We start from the raw sequence: 21,949 nt of genomic DNA on the forward strand, positions 1-21,949 counted from the left end.
AGCCATACCCATTGTATGCTGCCATGTACTGGCATCAGGAAAGGAAAATTACTGATAGGTAAGTATACAATTTTCCGTTATATATATATATATATATATATATATATAGCGAAGCCATGCTATACAATAAAACAGATCTGAGCATCTGTTATATATGTGTTTTTGGATTTAGTGCAGACACACACTGGAAGTCTTCAACTGTCTTGTAAAGGTAATGTCTGGGCCTCTGGCGTGTAGCTTGCCTTTTAGGAGGATGGGGCTGCACTGTTATATATGTCCCATAGTTGGAACACTCGAATAGTGTAGAGTTGGGGACAACACTTATTGTAGTTGTCTTGATGTAGCAGAGTGGCCTCCCAATATATCTGCAGACGTATGTAACTAACACCTAGCATTTTATTATTGCTGCCCAGCTTGAAACTGTGTCGGGAACCTCTTTTGCATCATTTTGAGAAGAAACTCATGCCCACAAACAGAAAACTTGTAAAATTAATGGATGAGTGAGTGTACCTGGTAGGAAATGAGCCCAGGCTACCAGCACTGCACAAATCACTGATTAGAGATGCCACCATTTGGTTTGGACACACAAAGTAATAGTGGTAGGGTGGGGGGAAAAATGGCAGTCATCCTCTGTGGTCAGAATTTACTTTAATTACCACTAGTTACCCATTTTTACTATTAGCAGCACATAAGCTGACCACAATACTACACACAAAGCACGTGTCTACCAAAAGCTTATAGAAAACTGCTACAGGTAGACCATCTACACGTCTTCCAAATTTTTCAGGGGGCAAACATTAAAAGCTGTGGTACACACCACAGTAATAAATTGGAGAATGTTTGGGAAAACACAAATTAATTATGTGTAAGCACCATGCCCGTTCCACGCATGCGCCAAGTACCGCTAGGCAGAAGAATACGCGCATGCGCACAACGACCACTTCCCACAGAAAGAAACGCAGGATGGCGCACAGGAAGTGATGCGCAGATGGAGCGTGTTCTAAGAAAAATGTGCCAAAGGCGCACAGGAAGTGATGCGCAGATGGAGTGTGTTCTAAGAAAAATGTGCCAAAGGCGCACAGGAAGTGATGCGCAGATGGAGCGTGTTCTAAGAAAAATGTGCCAAAGGCGCACAGGAAGTGACATAATGGATTAGTTCACTTCCCTATTTAAACCAAGCCAGCCTGTCACTTACTTGCTGGATTGTCTTATCAGCTCCTGTCTGTGTTGTGTCTCCTGTTTCCTGTCTTGAATATTAGATTGCCGTTGCCTGGATTTTGACCCGTTCCTGCCTCCACTACCTGCCTTGACTGCCGCCTGCCTTTTTGACCCTGGACTGTTTTGATTATTCTTCTGCCTCTTCCTTCGGTACTGCAACTGACCTCCTGGATTTTGACCTCGGCTTGCCTCGACTTTGAATTCTGGATTACCCTTCTACTTGCACTGTTTCATAACTACTGGCACTCGTGCCACTCGGTGTCTGCCTGGCCTCTGTCACCATCCTCAAAGGCTTTTAGACACGAGGTGCAAGGGAAGCCTCCTCAACCATCCAGTCTCCCAGACCAGGTTCGTAATATTATGTTTTAATTCAGTTATTCAGAAACAGGTGTGATTCCACAATATAATTAAAAGTTCAAGATTTTCACTATACAGTAAATGTACCAAAATAATACAAAATTAAAATGAATAATCTGCCTATTGAGATGAAACATACCAAAATATTTACATAAACAATAGAATAACAATAGAACTAACAAAAGGTGCTTGAGTAAAGCACAACAGTACATTAGTTATAAAATGCATCTAATGTCTAATCTACTAATGTCTAACTAGATTGCACTCACCCATGGAGTGACCATAAATAAAGGTAATAGTGGAGAAGCATGATTACTTCTCTGAGGCAAACAACAGAAGAATTATTACATGTCTGAGAAGCAAACAAAGAAGAAATATAAAAAGGGAGAAATCCAGCCGGAGTTAAGGTAACTAGAATTAAATTGCAGCGGTCAGGTGTGATGTTGGTGGTCACTTGACTACATTATTGCCAGTATGTACCCTGAACAATGTGCAGCAGTAATGTGACTGCATTCCTCCATTGTTTGTGGCATTGAAAGTGAGGCACCATAGGAACAGAATAATGCCAAAGCCAAGTCAAGGTTGATTTTTGCACTCCCCATAGAGTGCAGATGAAGTGCAGCCAGCTCCTACAGTCAGCTTTTGAAATGAGCCAGGTAGAGCACCTGGTAGAAACATCTCTAGGAGGTCAGTGGAATGGGACAAAGTGAGGCAACCATAAAATTTCAGCTCAAATCAGGGGTAGTTCCACTGAATGAGGGATGGTTGGTAGGTAAACAAGTTCTCCGCAACAGTTAAGGCAACATAAGCATATGATAGGGGTGTCCCTACCCATACAGTAATGGCTATTGGTAGTACTGCACACAGGTAGGCCTGCTATCACTGAGTTTGTGGATTTTCTAGCATATCTATTAGGGATGTTCGGATACCAGTTCAGACACCAGTGCCGATACTTTTTTTTTCACAAGAACTACCAGGGTTGCAGCTGGGACCTGGCTCTGTCGCTCCACCACTGTCCTGAAATCATTAGTCTGTATTGTTTAAGAAAAACTATCACATATGGGGCTAACAAGTCCCCTATGTAATAGCAAATATAATGTGATAGGTCCTCTTTATGGAGACATCAGGGTCTTTCAGACTCTTAATGTCACCTAGGGACCCCAAAGAAGCTGATGAAGCAGAGATCTGCTTCACCAGCTTCTTCTTCTGGCTCTAGGAGCCGGAGAATGTTCCCAGTGACACCGGAAGTGATGTAATGCACATCACTTCCGGGTCCAGTGATCAGAGGAGAGATCAGCGGCTGGAAGGTGCTGATCTTTCCTACGATCTATCAGGGGAGACCCACCATGCCGGTCCCAGGCTCATACGGGGGACAGTGGAGCCCAGGAAGCCATCGGCGGTGGAGGGGGACACAGCGCCGCACCGTACAAGCGATCACCGGCTGTTTAAAACTGCACCAAGAACACGACTGCAGCAGCAGCCGTGTTCTTGGTATAGCCACAACCAGCGGGGGGCGTACATTTACGTGAACCCGCTGGAAGTGGTTAAAGTCCCATTGTAAAGCCACCGCTCCAAGCTTGCTCCCATGATAGACTACAATCTCAATACAAATTAGTCAATTAAACATGATATTGTAGTCCATCACAGTGAGTGAGTGAGTGAGGTGTCAGCACCAATTCAGAGATGATTTGAGGATCTACAGTCAAGTGATACACAAATAAGATACATTTTTGTTAATAGTTAAGGTTCTTGAATGCATTTTTAGGTTTTAACTCCTGAGTTTAGTGTCACTTTAAAACAGGTGGCATTCACAGATCTTTACCTCCATAGCAAAACCAAAAACAATTAGGAGATTAAAAACCAATTCCAGATACACAGCTGGCCATACATATTAGCAGGTGTGATTTGAAAGTCTCAGCTCTCTACAGTGAAATAAGCAATAAACTCCTTGATTTTTAGTTGGTACATGAATAACATCTGTTTTGAGAAGGCAATGTTGTGCATCACAGCATTTCAGTGAGGAGTTCCATTTATCCCACCTTACCATGATCTTAACCACTCCAGCTCCCAAACCTTATACCCTTTACGGACCAGAGCCATTTTTATATTTAAACTATGTGGATATTGTTTCAGCAAGAATTTTGTCATTATTTAATATACTGCATTAAGGTACATTGTACGATTTTCGTTCGGAAATCGTACACGAGCAATCTTTTCAATAAGCATCGAACAGTTGATGGTACATTACCTATTTTCGTTTTTGACATTGTGATCGAAGTTTTTGATCGGTCAGGTTGGAACATTTTTCTCCGAAACCGAGATAAATTTTCGACCGAAAGACGAAAATCGATGGATCAGTGAGGTTTTCGTTCATCAAAAATCGCAGGCAGAACACAGAACATTTGCAAAAGGAAATTATTTCTGTTGTTTATCAAAAATTGGTTGGCTAGTATGGCTAATGAACCATTTCCGAAATTGACATTTGACTATGCTTGATGGGGAAGTCTAGGTATAAATTGAGCGAGGGTTCATGCCAGAAAAATTTTGAACGAAAATACATCTTACAGTACAATGTATAGCCACCTTAAGATGTGTTTTGGGGACAAACAAGCCTGTATTTTATCAACATTCTCTTTTTAAATGATTTCCAAAATTATTGTATCTTATATGCAATCTAAAGACAAAAGGATTTAGCAAAATGACAAACAAATACCCTTTTCCTAATGTCATGTGATTAGTGTTATTTTTAAATCAACTAGTGTAACCGTATAAAAAGGGTAGATTTAATTCTATGACTTGCTCCAGTTATAATAACACTACCTGGTATGCCAGAGTCCAGAAATCGTTAAAAAAGATCTCTCTGGTGAGGATCTGTGCATATGATCTGACTAAGATTATGATTCTAAAGCAATTTTAGGAAAGCATAGGATTTTGAAAAACACCTAGGGGGAATTTATCAAAACTGGAGCAGACAGCACCTAGAGCAGTTGCCCATGGCAACCAATCAGCTTTTCTCTTCAGTTTGTTCAGTTAGGAGTTGAAAATGAAAGATAGAAGCTGATTGGTTGCCATGCCCAGTTGCTCCAGATTCTGTCTGCTCCAGTTTTGAGAAATTTCCCTCCTCCTGTTTAAGTGGTCTCTCTGTTTCCGACAATCATGCATGTGATTTAAAGGCTAGTTCACACCATCTCCAGAGCGGTGCACTTTTTTATCCACACCAAAAACACATACATAGTAATTTGAATGGTTTTAAATGAGGCTACTTTGCATCATTGCGTTCCATTGTAAAGGTATAAAAAAATAAAATTTACAGCAGCATGCTTTTTTTTGCACTGGAACGCAAAAAGACACGTAAACGCATATAAACGCACCAGAACGCACTGTAACACTCAAATCAAATGGGATAGAGTGGTGGTGCCTAGCTGGTGACTTCAGAGTATAATTGGGTTCTCTCAAAAAAATTAATGGGAGTGACATCACCAGTAGCGCAACTGTTCGTATGAGCAGATTGTCTGTGGAGCTGAGACGGAATCGTGATGTCAGCACCGGGCATTTTTAAAGGTTATTATCTACATGCCTGCCATTATGACGTACAGAAACATTTTTGTTTAGGTTAGATTTCTTCTGAAATAGTTTCACTTCCTCTTCGTAGCCAAAGTCTGATGCTATACAAACCATTATCTTGTCACATATTCAGTCTTAAAGTGGACCTCTACCCCCCTTGTCTAAAAATCACATCAGCATGCAGCTCTGCATACTGATATGAAATCACCTTACATTCATTAAACAAATATATTTTCATTGTGCTAACAAATTTCTTTGTTTTCTACTCCCTAGTTCTCTCTGGTTCTCTTTGGCAAAAGTGATGTAATGTGCCCAAAAATCTAATCTGTAATCTCACGAGAGCTCAGGAAAAGGCATTTTCCTCCCCGGAGATGATTTGCATGGCCACATGTCCTAGTCACATGTGCCAGAGTTCCAGGAAGTAAAGGGAGATGCATTAATATGCCCTTAGTAAAAATTGACACTGTGAAAAGAATGGAGGGGAAAAGAAAAACAGCTATGCAAATAATAAAAAGTCGGCAATTATCTATAAATATGTGTTTGAAGATTGGCATTACTAAACATTTTTAAAGGTGTGCTTGTTATTATTTTGAAGATATGGGTAAAGTGCCTCTTTAATTGTTATTGATGAAAATCTGCTCGCTTGTGTCAAATATGATTTTGTTATTGTTATACAGTACCGGTATATCATTATTTATTGCTACTGAAATTAATCTTCCTGATTTGCTTTTCATGCCTTTTAAACCAACCACCTTGACACGGCACAAAGCATATAACAGTTCCCACTTTACACTTTGCAGTGTCATGAAATTGTCGGACTGGTTTTAAAACAATGGACTGGTTTGTAAGTGACTTGAAACCAATCTTTATAAAACTGAAAGCACAGTGAATCTTCTCAAAGACATCAATGTCTTCTAAAGTGTAGTATACAACACATTCTAGAAATACCTTTCAGTCTGACTGCACAAAAAAACATATACATATTTATAAGTCTTTTACAGCTTTAAAGTGGAAATCAATGAGAACTCACATTTTCTGTAACATCATGAAAAACAAAGATGTGAACTAGTCTTCAGAAACAAAATATGTTCATAATGTGGGGGTAGGGGAGGAACAAAGCATTCATGTGCATTGTGATATAGCTTCTACAGAATTTATATTTCTCAGTATAGTACATGCAAGGGGGCTGTGATTAAAAGCTTTTTCATCTCTGCTGGAGCCGTAAATATATTTATAAATAAAATTCCCCAATTTATAAAAGGCAAAATGCTACAACTGCATAAATACAACGGCTGTCACAATGCCTAAAATATTTCAGAAAACAATAGGTGATCCCCCCCTGCATTCCTTACAGCGCTTCCGGTCCAAGTAGCAATAGTGGTGACCGCAGTGACAATCACGGATGGCGCTGTGCACAACAGTCAATGAATGATAGAAATCACCAGCACTCCGCAAATGACATTCGAAAAATGCCCATTTATTTGTACTAAACGTCACACATATCGCATAATCCAATGTTTCGGGATCCCTTCATCAGGGCAGAGACGTGACCTACATATGATTGATTTTTTTTTTTTCATTAAAAATTGGGAATCCTTATGCCCTCCTAGGTGTACCAAGGGTGTAGCATGGGGGCCCCAGGTGCCAAATTTTTTGGGGTGCTACGGGCCCTCCCGTACTGGGCCCCATGGGGTCAGCAGGGGGGCCCGGGCTCGGGTTGGAAGCTGCCACTGCTCTGCAGCTCCCTCCTCCCCACTGGGAGCTGTCTGCATGCTGCGGTCTCTGTTCCCTTCAATCCCCATTGCTCTCACCCGCCTGTATCAGCAGAGGCAGCGGGGATCGTAGGGGACACAGTACTGATCCACCTGCCGGTGCTGAGCGAGGGTGAGAGAGCAGTGGCAGGAGGAGTCAGGATGGAAAGCAGAGCTGTGTGGGGCTGGGCGGAGCTACATGATGCCAAAGCGGAGGATGAGCAAATATGTCAAATATTTGCTGATCCTTCCGCGTACTGACCAAACGCCGGGGTGATCAGTAATGATCACCCTGGTGTTTGCAAATAACTGAGAACATATTATGATTACTATGTCCCCCGTTATGAATGAACAGGAAGAAGTGCTACACATCACTTCCTGTTAATTCATGACTAGGGGACATGATAATCACGTACTATGTGCTCAGTTACTGAATGGACAGGAGCGTTCACTACAGAGGTTTCCTGTCCATTCATAACTGGGATGATTACTATGCCTCCTCAGTTTGTGAATGAACAGGAAGCTTCTGTACTGAGTGCTCCAGTGCATTCAGTTCTGGGGCTGTATAAAAAGAGATTGAGGACTCTGTGTCCTCAATCTCTTTTTCTATTTCAAAAGGGAAATATCAGGTGTCTGTTTATACTCCTAATATTTCTCCAAAACGCCCCAACAGTAAAGTAAAATCAAAAATAGTTAGGGGTGTACAATATTTGCCTTGCCCAGGGTGCTGACAACCCATGCTACAGCAGTGTTGAGGACCTTTCTATTTGACTGGCTAATAGTCAAAATATCTTGGGGAAAAAACTTTTTTCCTTTTAGGATAAGGAGATAAGGACTAGTGCACCCGGTCAGAGTTTTGAAGCCCAAAATAAGTTTTGTGCACTAAATGTTCAAGCAAAGTCTATGTCAATAGTCCATATGTTTCAGGGGCTTAAGGGTGTCCCCTTTTATCAGAGCTAGAATTTATATAAAAATGATATAAATATAAAATGTATACAAATATTAAGTATGTACCATTAACTTCCAGTATAGTAATATATTCTGACTCCGATCGTTGTGATAGCGAAATATATCCCTTGCTGAGACCTCTATGCCTGGCCTGTATAAGCAGATATACTCACTGCGGACAATCCTCGTCAGATAGCTGAACTCGTCAATACCGATTCATTCAAAAGAGGTGTTTATTCTTTAACATCAGGTTACAGCAGATGATAGGAACAGCAGTTGAACGGTTATAGTATTGTGCGGTCAGAAAATGATGCCTTTCCTACGTACTGTGCAGATTACATGTGTGTCCTTGTTACATGTGGCTATTAACTGTGGCCATGACACAGGAAGTACTGCACACAGGAAGAAGGAAGGGGCGTACACTAGGGGGAAATACATCGTCACATGAGGAATAATTACAGAAAACATGTTTGTTACAACAAAAGGCCACTAGATGGCAGCATATGATAACACATGGATTTAGCTATGAGAAAATAGTTAGGCAAATCACACTATATAAATTCTAACCTATATAACCATGCTAATCTTAACTGAGGCTATGCATCTCATATTCTATGCCCCTATTGGGGCGGCACATAATACATGAAAATTATATAAAAAATCATACAAATATTGGTAATAGCCATAATATTTTACAACCCAAACTCCACAAAAGTTGAGAAGCTTTGTAAAATGTACATAAAAACAGAATGCAATGACCTGCAAATCTTATAAACCCGTATTTTATTCACAATAGAACATAGATAACATATCAAATGTTTAAACTGAGAAAATGTACAATTGTAAGAATAAAATTAGGTAATTTTGAAATTAATAGCAGCAACACGTCTCAAAAAAGTTGGGACAGGGCAACAAAAACCTGGCAAAGTACTAACAAGGAAGAGCTGGGAGAACATTTTGCAACTAATTAGGTTAATTGGCAACAGGTCAATAACGTGATTGGGTATAAAAATCTTTACTTCTGAGACACTCTAAAGCTAGCCATACACCTTACAATTTATCTGCAGATTTTCTGTGGTCAGATGGAAAAAGTGCAACAGATTGGCCCAGGTGGAGATTACTCCATCCACACAGTTAAGTTTAGATGGAGGAATCTGTTGCACCTTTTCCATCTGACCACAGAAAATCTGCAGATTAATTGTAAGGTGTATGGCCAGCTTTAGAGTGTCTCAGAAGTAAAGATTGGCAGAGATTCACCAATCTGTGAAAAGCGTGTCTAAAAATTGTAGAACATTTTCAGAATAACGTTTCTCAAGGTAAAATTGCAAATAATTTAAATATATCATCATCTAAAGTACATAATATCATCACAAAATTCAGAGAATCTGGAGAAATCTCTGTGGGACAAGGGCCAAACACAATATTGGAAGCACGTGATCTGTGGGTCCTTAGACGGCTCTTTGGGTCCTTAGAGTTATTATTTTGCCGTTTAGGCTAAAATTAGCTGAAGCTTGTAAGATACTGCTAAAGCTGAAATCAAGACAAAGACCTAATGCCTAAAGTACCGATACCGATTATGGGTCACCTTTCAGGCCAATAAACGATATCAGGTACAGATATTCTGTTTACATCCAGGTGCACCAGCAGAAGAGTGAACCTGAAGGAGAAAGCTCTGCTTCAGGTCCACTAGTCTGCTGATTGATAGCAGGCAGTGAGTGGGTGCAATAGCCAGTATGCTATTGGCTATTGTAATAGCCAATAGCAGGCTGGCTATTGCTTCCCCTGCTATCTGCTGTTTTTTTGCATTCCGATGTCGGTCGCTGTCAGAATACCCTAATAAAGCCGGCAGCTTATTGGCTGCCAGCTCTGTTCCTACATAGATTTTCTGACCAGTTTCTTCAATTAGCTGATAAAGGGATGCTGGCCAGACAGCGTTACACACTGTGCGAATTTCGGCGGGTTCTTCAAGAACTAGCTGAAATTCACACTGTGTTTATTATCGGTAATACCAATAAATGTACCCGATACGGATAAATAAAAAAAGGGGGAATATCTGCCCCGATTATCGGCCGATCACTACTAGTCACCTCTGCCCCCAGCCTTGACTGGACAAACAGCAATAAGAAATGGAGCTCTCTCCTCCTGACAGCACGATTCTTGTCAGCAATTATGAATGAGATTACAAGAGTCTGAACGCAAGCTAAATTCAGATATTTATACTTGTTGTATTTACAATACATTTAATTTTTTTATATAAATAATTCCTTAAGGTAAAGTTCTTTTAAAATAATTGCTTTATGAAGCAAATGTACCTCCCTTTGGGGTGTCTGTGTGAAGTAAATGCATTATTTGAGTAGGGATATCAGGATAAACAAGGGTAGGGAGACCAGAACACACAAACTAACATGTGATTTGTATCCATTTAATACAGCTTATTATAGGGATTTACCTGCTCTCTGCATCAGCACTGCATTTGGGGGATAGCAGCTCAAATGATTTGGTGAATTTCACCACCTAGAATAAAAAAAATCAATCACATAGTGCTGAAATCTTTTTTTTTCCATATCCATCATACTGTGACATGCATTTAAATAATGTTCCTGTAAATTACTGTTAATCAATGGTGCATTATTATTAATTAAGCAGTGTAATCAATATGGGAAATTTAATATACTGTTTAATATGCAGAAAAAAAAGATTGCTTTCATTCAGTGTGTGGGGCAAGATTTTATGGATTTCATTAACTAGAACAACGTATTGTTATTGATGCAGAGCTAACCCAGAAGAGAAAGGATGGAGAAAGCCAAAGGATTAATAGGTAAGAACATTTATTATACCAAATAATTAACTATTGCTCATTGTATTGAATTTAATTTGACATATCATAGCTGCAGCCAGGTCAGTTAATCAAAATGTGATTGACAAAGCCAACCTACCGGGTAGCTATAATTTTTTATTCCGGCATTTATTTTCTGTACTTCCTCATTACTAGAAGTCTATGGTTGCCAGCTTGATTGGATGAAAAAGCAAGCTGAATATTACAGGTTCATGAAACAAGAAGCTGTGGTCCTATGTATTGTGAAAACCTTGGTAAACCAGGCTACAAAGGATTACACAATTTAAATGATGCTAACATTCAACAACTAAAGCAAAGGAATGTGTATAATGCTCTCCTAGGTGGTGATGGGGGGGGGTTTCCTTGGGAGCTATTCATACAAACAAGGGATGCAATGCAGGCCAACACTGCAGCAAGTTAATTTTGACTTGGTGCATTATTAGCTAGTGTTCAGTCCATCAAGCACTGACCGTAGTCAGATGGTGTACTTGCTGCTATTTGTTAGAAGGGTGTTAACAATGAAGACCATTCTATGCTATTTCTTAAACCGGAAATGTCCTTTTATTGCTGACCATATAGATCAAAATGATTTGTATATTTATAGAATTATTTGTTGATTTATTATTATTACTATTATTTTTATCACAACCTAGTAAAAACATTCTACTCAAGTGGCAACAAAAAAATAATGGCAGATTTTGTTTGGTAGATGAGATTTTGTATGTCTGAAGTGCCCCAAAAAACTGTTTTGTCTGCCAGCTGGCAATTTTTTTGTTTGTGTGCACTACTTGTGACACAAGCACAGTGCAGTATGCATACCTGGTATCTGTATTGTCTGTTGTCTAATATATACTTAAACATTTAAGCAATTGTGTCTGATCCAGAATAAAACTGTAATGGTTTATTAATAAATGCCAATTTATAATGCTTCAGTGCACACTATGTGAAGCAGTCAAGCATAATTTGTTTGTAAATAATATATATAAAAAAAATGTCACAACAACCATTACTTATTCCATTTCTTTCAGCTTGCCTCCCTTCACTAAAATATTGTAGCTTCCATGGAGTTCTACCTTACTTTTATCTTCTCTTTTTTCTTAGGCCTCATCCACACAGCATAAAGCTGGGCTGTACAGATCTGTGCGGCGTGGCGGCCGTGTCGGGCCATTCCCGGGAAGGACAGGTGATGCGTGTGATTGCACACAGCAGCCTGTTCTTTTCTATGGGAGGAAGCGGCCGTACGCACACCTGAGCTGCACATCCGTGCGGATCCGGGTGTCCGTACTCGGACACAGAAAGGATGGTTTATGTCTGCGTCCGAGCACGGACACACGGACCTGCACGGATGTGCAGTTCGGGTGTGCGTATATAAGACAGCATACGGCCATAGGGAAGAACAGGCTACTGTGTGCAATCACACGCATCACTTGTCCTTCTCGGGAAAAGCCCGATCCAGCCGTACACGCCCCACGGATCTGTACGGCCCGACTTTATGCTGTGTGAATGAGGCCTTAATGTCAAAATCTGGCATAAGACAAGACAAGAATATACAATTGTAATAATAAATTATATTTTTAATAAGTTAATTTCCTTTTTCTTTTGTGAGACCTTCAGGTAGCCACCTTACTGGTTTTGCCCAATGGGACATATTTAGCTTCTTATTTGCAAATGCAAATAAATATTTAGGCTGATTTGTAAAAGGTGGAGGAAAAGTATATTATCTTTCCTCCACTTTTTCTAAACCAGGTTATGCCTGGGCACACAGTGTTCATAGACAATGGTAGATTGCTAAAACAACTGTGTCTGTAGTTCCCCTTAGTTCCCCCTTCTCATGGTGAAAAAGTAAGTATCAGCCCTGTTACACACATAGATAGATAGATAGATAGATAGATAGATAGATAGATAGATAGATAGACCATCTCAAAACAAAAGCTTTCAATGCCAGAAAATCAGCACGGATAGTTTAAAGTTTAGAAAGTGATGTACTATCCAAAGCCCCCCACACTCACTTACATTAACCCTCTCTGTAACACTAACACTGACCCTCCGACTAACCCTTGCTCTCTCTGTAACCCCATCTATAACACTGACCTTCCCTGTAATCCTAACCCTCTCTGTAACCTTACCAGTTGCACTAACCCTCCCCTTAAATCCTAATCCACCCTGCAGCCCCAAACCTAACATTAACCCCTTGTTTTGATACTCAGCTGTCCAGTGCTGGGCTTATGTATGCAAAAGACCACATGTCAGAATCTACTATATATATATTCGTGTTAGTAGAATATATATTCTACTATATATACATATATATTAGCTACTAAAGAGAAAAGTTTCAGTCTGTGTCTCAAACTGAGAAATCAGATAAGGCAATATTGTAATTCATTGGTGACAGTAAATGAGTGGAGTGCAGTGGGAGCTGATGTCTGTAATTGTTTGAGTTTCCATATTGATCCGACATTGGCAGCAACAGCAGGAGCATATGTCAGGCGGAACATTACACCACTGTTGATTTTACAAGGGTAGCACACGGAACAGTATCCTAAACTTTCCAAAACATCACCGCCTGACAGCTGTGGAATGCTTTCCCAGGAATTAATTATGAATGATATTAAACTTGGAAGACAACTCACTGGTGACTCAATGTCCTCCAGAAGCAGCACAGAGCAGCGTTCACACTTCAGCAATGTCTGAGCCCGATGCATAATTTTCTTGACAACCTTCTCCAGGTCTGTTTGTTCCTCAAACAGGTCATTCACGACCTCCAGCAAAGCCTGTGTAACACGAGAAACCATCTCATTGAAGCTGATAGGACAATATTGAAGACTTAATGTGCAATCTAAATGCTTAGTGCACTGTATTCTATTTTTTTTAAAACATACTAATATAAAAACAGGTTCTATGATTCAACGGGTTGAAAAACAATATACAATATTATTTAATTGATTTGTAAGTGTAATCTGTATACCCTCCTAAATATTACATGTCAACTAAGGAAAGAAACAGGGCCTGTGTTTATGGGCTTTGAGCTTGTATTGCAGCTTGCTTTCAGGTGCATTATGATTGAATTTGAGATGCTCAAAAGATCATTATATTGTATGTACAGCCAAGACTTTTGTTTAGTTTTGGAGAGAGAAGAGAGTAGTTAACACCTCTGCCAGGTTATTTTTTGTTGTTGTCTGTGTGCCAATGGGGAATTTTACTTTTACCATTTTAATTTCCTGTCCAAGAGACAGGAAGCAACAGGAAGTTAGAGAACAGCTCCCAAAGCGCATGGGATTTTTCTTTTGAACATTTGACCCAGGAACAGGTGTCCCAATTGGAAAATTTCCCTTTAAAATTTTGGACTTCCTTTCACTTGCTTTCTTGGTGACAATGGTCATCAGTACAAACAGAAAGGTGTGAATCTCCTCAATAGGGATATAGGTAGCTGACAAAAAACCTGACATAGGGTTTCACAGTGGGTACAACCCTTCTTGCTCCAACCCAAAACTAAAAAAAAAGGTTACGCCTAAGTATACACTTTACGAGTTAATTGACAAGTGTATTTGACTTGCAGTTGATCTACTTCTAAGCTGCATCAATTTGCCTCAAATTGATTTTGCCTTCCAATTGGTCTGTATATAGGGAGAGCAGTCCTGATTCTATCAAAAACCCATTGACACAAGCCCTTATGATATTAGGTAACAACAGTAACCAATCAGATTGCTACTTTTCTCAATTTACAGAAGCTAAAGTAGAGAAAGATTATTGCTGGTTGCTTGACAAGGATTATTCCGTTTACTCGTTGCTATTAAAGACCAATATGTCTACTTGAATTAACACTCAGACACTCACCCGACTTCTGTCATATTCCTTTCTTGAGGCAGCAAAAATTTGAGCATTGGATATGGCAATACCACAAAATGGGAGGTACATCTGCATAACCTATCAAAGAAAAATAAAAAGGAAGTGACTGAAAGCATACTCTGTACGATGTGGCTCATAAGAAAGGCAATTTGCAATTGCTATTTTAAATAAAATGTTTAACCAGTATAAAACTGGCTGTTGCATTTTTCAGATGATCTAATGATACTGACCCCATCTTAACTTTTTACGGCAGGCCTTCACTTGTTTTTTTTTGTTAACTCTGCTTACCTTGGTGAAACACTGATTTAAACAGGTTTTGCACAGGGGTGTAATGAAGCCTGCAGCTTTACTATAGAATAAAACAAGTAACAGAGTCTTCAATCACGTTCTTAAAGTGACAGGAAACTCAGAAGTTAAACCTTAAAAATGCATTCAAGTACCTCACCTTTTAACAGAAATTTACCTTATTTGTTTATCACTCAGCTGTAGATCCTTAAATCATCATGGATGTATGCTGACTCTGTCCTTCCTTCTGGAGGGGGGCTACTTTGTTCCCCATGGCTCCTGTGTGTGTTGTAAAGTAGCCACCGCTCCAAGCTCACTCCCATGATCGGCTACAATCCCACGTTTAGTTTACTAATTTGTATTGAGATTGTAGTCCATCACTGGAGTGAGCTTGGAATGGTGGCTACTTTACAACACACACAGGGACCATGGGGAACAAAAGTAGCCACCCTCCAGAAGGAAGGACAGTGTCAGCAACAATTCAGAGATGATTTAAGGATCTACAGCCGAGTGATACACAAATAAGATACATTTTTGTTAATAGGTAAGATAGTTGAATGCATAATTTGTAGGAGTGTAGTGTTACTTTAAGATTTAAACAAATAAAGTGGAAGTTAAGCAACAGAATAAAGCCTCATAATAAAAATAAAGTTCAGTACAGAATATCCCAAAAGATTTATCATCTTCATCATCACTAAAAAAAAAAAAGTGTAAAAGTTCCATAAAATGCTTTTTTTTATGGAAAAAAATTATCCTGCTGTCCAGCTCTCTTTTTTAAAAGTTGCATCTTGAGAGAAGCAATCACTGCAGAGACTCAAGATGGTAATGTGATGTAGTTCTGTGACACTAGGAGGCACTTTATTCTGCAAAACACACTCAGTAGGCATGGTACAGGGAGGTACTGTGCTGTCAGTCCGCCTCTCTAAGCAGTGAAAAGATGCTGAAAACACATGAGGTTTCCACCTTTAAGGTAAACTTCATGTCATGTTAGCAACTAAATTGGCAGAATTGTTGTCATTTTTATTATGGCCGCTACAGGCCATAGGAACCTCAACCAGCGCTCCAGTTGAGACTTACTGTTAGGAATAAATCAAGATTGCTGGCTGCAGAGCTATTCTGTAAAAGCCAAGGCATGCTGATCATGGATTAAGGTTTGCTACAGAAACTGCCCCCACCATAGTTATACAGACATACATATACAGATTAAGACTGCAATGACAAACTCATTAGAAAAATAATACCAAACTAAATAGCATAACTCCATAATCAGTTCTTACTCAGTTACCTTAATGCAGAATAATTCTACTTCACTGTGCCGAACATCATATTATTTTTAAAATGTTAGAAATCAAAATGCTTTTAAATAAAATTACCTTTTATATTTGTGTATCTGATCATTGAAAAACGTATTTCTAATAAATGTAAATAAGTTATAACTTAGTGTGGACTAAGGGACTGTTCACACATGCATGTTACAGTAGCGCTCAGTAAAACAATGCCTGGTATCACACCTCAATGCATCTCCACAATGCATCTGGGCTGCAATGCAATGCAGAGAACCACAATGCACAGTGCGCCTTGAGGTGCGCTGTGCTGCAAAAAAAATGTTTTAAATGTATGTGAATTTATGTGTCTGTTGCATCCTACTCAAAATGATCAGGGCTAGTTCACACTAGCCCCAGTGCATTCCGGCTCGATTCAGTGCCACAATGCACTGGATCGCACCCTGGCCGGCTTGCAGAATTTTTGCAGATGACACTGGACCGTAACGCAGGCACTATAGTGCCACGCGTAGAGGTGATCGCACTGCAGGCGGGGGACATGGCTGCGGTGCCATTGACATCAATGGACCACCACGCTCCCTCCCGCCCCTGTACACAGGAAGCCGACCGAGTTGCGATCCAGTGCGTTCCAGAGGCTGACTGCTCTGGAGCGCACTGCTTGTTGTGTGAACTGGAATGCAGCATTTTTTTCTGACCGCATAGATGTGCCACGCGTTCTGGTGTGGGCGTTAGCACTGTGGTGGTGGGGGGTTATTGCGGTGCCATTGACTGCAATGCACTGCCACCCCCCCTGCTGCCCCGGAACGCAGTCAGCCACCAAATCGGGCCAGAAATGGGGCTGGTGTGAACTAGCACTCAATGAACTGCATAATGAAGAACATCAATGCATGAAAATTTGTACATTGCATCGCAGTGTGGTAGGGTGTGAAGGGCCCTAGTAGTTTTGGGTCAGATTTATTTTAGCTAAACACATTTTTAAAATCATGGTGCAACATTTTGGCTTTCCTAAAAAAGAGCACAGAGGTAGCTTTTTCATTGAGACTATCTCTGCAATTGAAACTCAGCATGGCCCACTCTGAACAAAGCAAGTGTGGGGGTAAAAGCATGAATCACTCCTCTAAACTATTCATCTATATGTGTAATTTGAGCTTTTGCTATTGAACTCTGTCAATTCAGTAAAGCAGTTAATGTTCGCTTGGTTAACAGTAAAAAGGAGCATATAGCTTAACTTGCTGGCTGGAGATAGTATATAAAAATTATACATATGCAATATTTATCATTTACCTATTGAAAAAAATGAGAACGTATGTATAAAATACTATATTTTCCATTCTACTTTGATATCCATGTTAAATTCCACTTGTTCAGATTTAAAATGTGTTTGAGCTACATAATCTAATTTGTAGCACATACCCATAGGAAATTCATGCAAACACAAGCATGCAGGACCTTGGTAGGAACTGAACCCAATAACCAACGCAGAACCATGCTGCCTAATGTAACCATAGCTCAAAACCACATTATAACCAAATTATTAGATTTAAAACAAATTTCTGATGCAGCGTTGGAGCTAAAACTTTGCTGGAACTTACAGTTCACCAGCTGCTTGAGAAAAGCCGTTTGCCAACAGCAATGTGAACTTTTGGCCATTGGCAGAAGGCCAAAGGACAATTGTTCTGTGACCTGTACAATTTGCCACTGTTTGTGTATGAGTCATCTCTCTCCTTCCTTCATAGCTGTATTGTTAGCTTCCACTTCACCCATTACTTTTATGTCTCTTTATTATTTATGTCTGTCATATTTATAGTGATGTGAGTTCTGAAAACCATGGTGAAACAATGCTGCACATTTGTAGGCACAGATGTTGTTTACAAGCAAAAGGGAACAACTCCCTGAGGCAGATAAGATGGGGAAAAACTGGGCCACAAGATGTTACTTATGTCCCTTGACTGGAGAAATAAAAATCTCCAGAAGTTATATTATTCTTTAAAACTTTGTTACTGGACTCAATAATAACCAGCTGTAAAGATGAGCAGTTTAATATTAAACAACATCCCCAAAACAAGTTAATTTAATTTGTATATATTAAATTAAATAAAGAGGCTATATTAGCCACCACAAGAAACCACATACATTCTGTACAGTTATTCTCCTGAACTAAAAGGTTTAGGCCTTTTATCAGGTTTCACAGTTCTCTGTATTAACGTTTTGGAGATTCGCCCCACTCTCTGTTCCAATGACCAAACAGGAAGTGAGTGGGATTAGGGAAAGATGCAGAAATCATAGCCCGAGAGGGGAAATAAACCTTCCCCAATCCTAAACAAAGTACAATTTTAGCCAGAGCTGGACTTTCACCCTACAGTTTTCAACTAAATTTCCCTTCAGGGCTAGATGAGCCTACTGATACTTGTTGGCCCTTAGGACCAAAGTGATATCTGAAAATATGAATGAGAAAGAAACTGATATGAAACTGATATGAACCAAAGAGCAATCCAGAAGAGAATTCAAAAAGTTGACAGTCAGAATTGGGGAATAAACAACCAGTTTATCATGATCAAACATAAAATAGCTACTGTGTTGCGCTGGGCTCCAAATATCCTTACGTGAAGAAATATAATATTAACAAATGTGTCCACCATATAAATTGAATATCGGTGTGATACCTTTTTCTCTGTTCTCTAACCTCATGTGTGGGAAATGTGATCACTCTGTGGAAACACACAATTGAAATCACAGATTGATTTGGACTATTATCAATGTTATCATGGATATAACAAAATGATTTGTTTGATTTATGTTTACACGGTCTAAGTTTTATTACACGCTCTAAGAAAATATTCAGTATTTATGTAAGAACACATAACCTGGAACAGTTATAACGTTTACTCACATAAATCGTAGCGCAGCCTTCACTGATATCATGATCAAACATAGGCTCAAGAGGATTTGTTTGCATGAATATGGACTTGGAGTAAACCGCAACAATCAGATGTTTGCTGTGAAACTCTCTTCTTCTCTTTGTTGAATAAACCGACTCTTTTAGTGAACTTTCAGTGATAGGGGTTATCACTGTTTGCTGAGAATCCCACCACAAAATTCCTTATGCTCTCTGCAAGTATATAATAGCAGAATTATGCTCACACTGCTGACCAGTGGAAGGGGTGAAGAGTCTGTTATTTGAGCAATACTGCCCTAAGAGCCACCAAAATCATGTACTTGTAGGGCCATAATATAAATCCTGTGCCAAGTTGCTACTAGTTTCATGTAGTACATGACAATTAGATTAGGTAGGTGTCCACAGTGCTTCTGGTTGGAGGTGCAGCCTCTTGATTCTGAGGTGTTGCAGCTCTCTCTCAGGACTACGGAGGGTAGGGTATTATCACACAAGAACTCAAAGAAGTAGAAGTTTCCAGACATTTCAGGCACATCCCATTGACAGGCAGTAGCAGCACAATCCAAACTGTAGACACTCTCTACAATGCTTCTGCAGCTTTTATTGTTAATTCGTCTGGAAACAATACCTACAGAATCTCTTGACACGTATCGTGCAAATTAGCTTGGCCATAGGACACTGATTCAAATTCACAGTGAGATTAAAAAGTGTTCCACATCTAAACACATTGAAAAAACACATGTGCTATATATAGTAAGACAATCACCACTGTATAATGAACCATGTAAGAGCTGAATAAAAGCAACAAAAGAAACATCAAAGGAAACACTTGCTTAACAACCATATATATATGTTGAAAGAAAAGAAAATGGCTGAAGCCACAATGTATAAAAAGCTATAGGTTAAGCAGTAAATGTTTATTTCTTTTCCAAAATGTTAGTATAACTGATTATGTTTACAAACATTGGGCAATTGTATATGTTACATAATTGCTTAGGACATTTTAATAAACATAATCAATAAAAACAAATTATTTTAAAGAAGCACTCTGAGCATTTTAAAAACTTACTCTTGCAGTGGGGCTTCCCCTGCACTTCAAGGGTTCACTGCTTGTTTTGTCTAGGAGGTCAAGTAAAGCAGATAAACTCACCTGATCCTTGATCCCGTGGCGGTCAGCACTCACTTCTCGCTTCCTCCACCCTGGCTGTGAAATGTCCCTTGGCATTCTCATGTCTAATGCAAGTCAATGGACCTGCTTTAGACGTGATGACGTCAGTAGTCCTTAGATTGAAAGACCCCAGGAGAGAAGAGGCTGTGGACCGCTCTAGCAGCCTGGTGGAATCGAGGATCAGGTGAGAATATCTTCTTTAATCCAGCCCCAAGGCCAAAATGATTTCTGTTTAAATTCCTGAAGTTCTTCTTTAAAGTAAATGTAAACTCAATCACAAAAACTAATCTCCAAAGTTTATAAATCTCTGCCTTTCAATAAAATAATACCTAATGATCCGGTCATTAAGGTCCTAGTTCAGGCACTTCCTGTTATAGGATGACAACCTTCTGTCCCTGTCTCCCAAATGGTACCCTGCATTATCAACCTATCACACACACTCTGCCAAATAAAACCACATATCCTCGTGCTGACACACATTGCACAGGTTTCATCTGCTGTCACCGTCTGGAAACTCACACTGAGAAGTGTCTTCATCAGTTGCTGGAGCATATTCATATAGACAGGACAATACTAAAAAGTGGCTGCAGAAGAATAGCATCACCAAATGTGACAAAAGATGAAAAACATGAAAATTGTATATTATAAAAAACCAAAAAGGCAATTGTTTATTATACATTGTGCTTTGGCAAGCTAAGGGTGTTACGCACGTAGCTGCCGGAGGCAGCCGAGTGAATAACCAAGCCGAAGTGAAGTGAGCCAAACGCTGTTCGGCTATTTACTTAGCCTTGTACAGCTGAATTCAGCTGTACATCGGCTAAAATCAGCCATGCATCACTTGCCTTTGGCTTAGCCGAAGTGCAGAAGGAGTTCAACTCAGCCGATCCAACATCTGGATCGGCTGAGCCGAAGCTTCGGCAGCTCACTCGCTGGCGATCGCCCATATTCCCATAGGGGCCGAACGGCTGTAAGTGAATAGCCGAATGCCGCCGAGTGGCATTCTGCTCGGCTATTCAGCTCGGTACCTCCGAGATAGCGAGCAGAATAGTAAAAACTTTAAATGAGTGAAAGAAAAAAAATTTTGAAAAATTATTTTTTAAATGTAAAAAAGGGAAAAAAATATTTAATAGAAAATAAATAAATGTAAAAAAAAACATGCATGCGACGAACTCCCGCCGCATAATGTCAAATCTGACAGATGCTGTCAAAATAACAACAATTTGGCGGAGCTAGCGGCGAGTCTTCTAGCAGGTCCTGGTCAATAAATAACAACTGGATCCTTTGGCTCAATAGTGAATAACCCTCTAAATGTAATTCAGTTACATCTCCTGCAATAATGAATGCAGTATAAACACAACTCATAGTTTAATCCATAAGGGTGCCTAAAATGCAAAGTATAATCTAGTAAACCTCTTTAATGCACCTCATCACTGAAAATGCAAAAAGGCATCTTCACATCATTAATGAATTATGACTTTTTCTAAATAGTGGACTGCAAACAACCAATAATTTTGAATCATGACAATCAATACAATGTCTTGTTACGTAAGTGTTATTATCCATTGAAATGTCAAATAAATGATCTCTTGAATGATCAAGTAATTAAATATATTATACAGTATTACAATTGATCTACTCTCTCATGGGAAGTGTCTTATCTATTGACATGGAATAAGTTTCATTATACAGCACATGGAATGTTTAGCTCTACAATTGTATGATCCCTTTATATCCAGTGAGGTATTTTTCACATTTTCCTACTTTCCTTGCGAGCCATTTACATTTATGTCACATGTTAAC

General features: G+C 39.5%; 1 protein-coding gene across 1 annotated transcript in view; it reads right to left on the reverse strand.

The window, feature by feature from the left end:
• PDE11A (phosphodiesterase 11A) overlaps nt 1–14,595 on the reverse strand; it is a 186,464-nt gene extending 171,869 nt beyond the window's left edge. Inside the window, exons 1-3 of the mRNA XM_018558066.1 lie at nt 14,509–14,595; nt 13,305–13,445; nt 10,288–10,352 (exon numbers count right to left, since the gene is read on the reverse strand). Coding sequence (XP_018413568.1) covers nt 10,288–10,352; nt 13,305–13,445; nt 14,509–14,595 — 293 coding nt within the window. The remainder of the gene's footprint in view (nt 1–10,287; nt 10,353–13,304; nt 13,446–14,508) is intronic.
• Nucleotides 14,596–21,949: the final 7,354 nt, after the last annotated feature.

Source organism: Nanorana parkeri, unplaced genomic scaffold (genome assembly GCF_000935625.1).
Source record: "Nanorana parkeri isolate BGI_ZX_2015 unplaced genomic scaffold, ASM93562v1 scaffold319, whole genome shotgun sequence".
Taxonomy (NCBI): Eukaryota; Metazoa; Chordata; class Amphibia; order Anura; family Dicroglossidae; genus Nanorana; species Nanorana parkeri.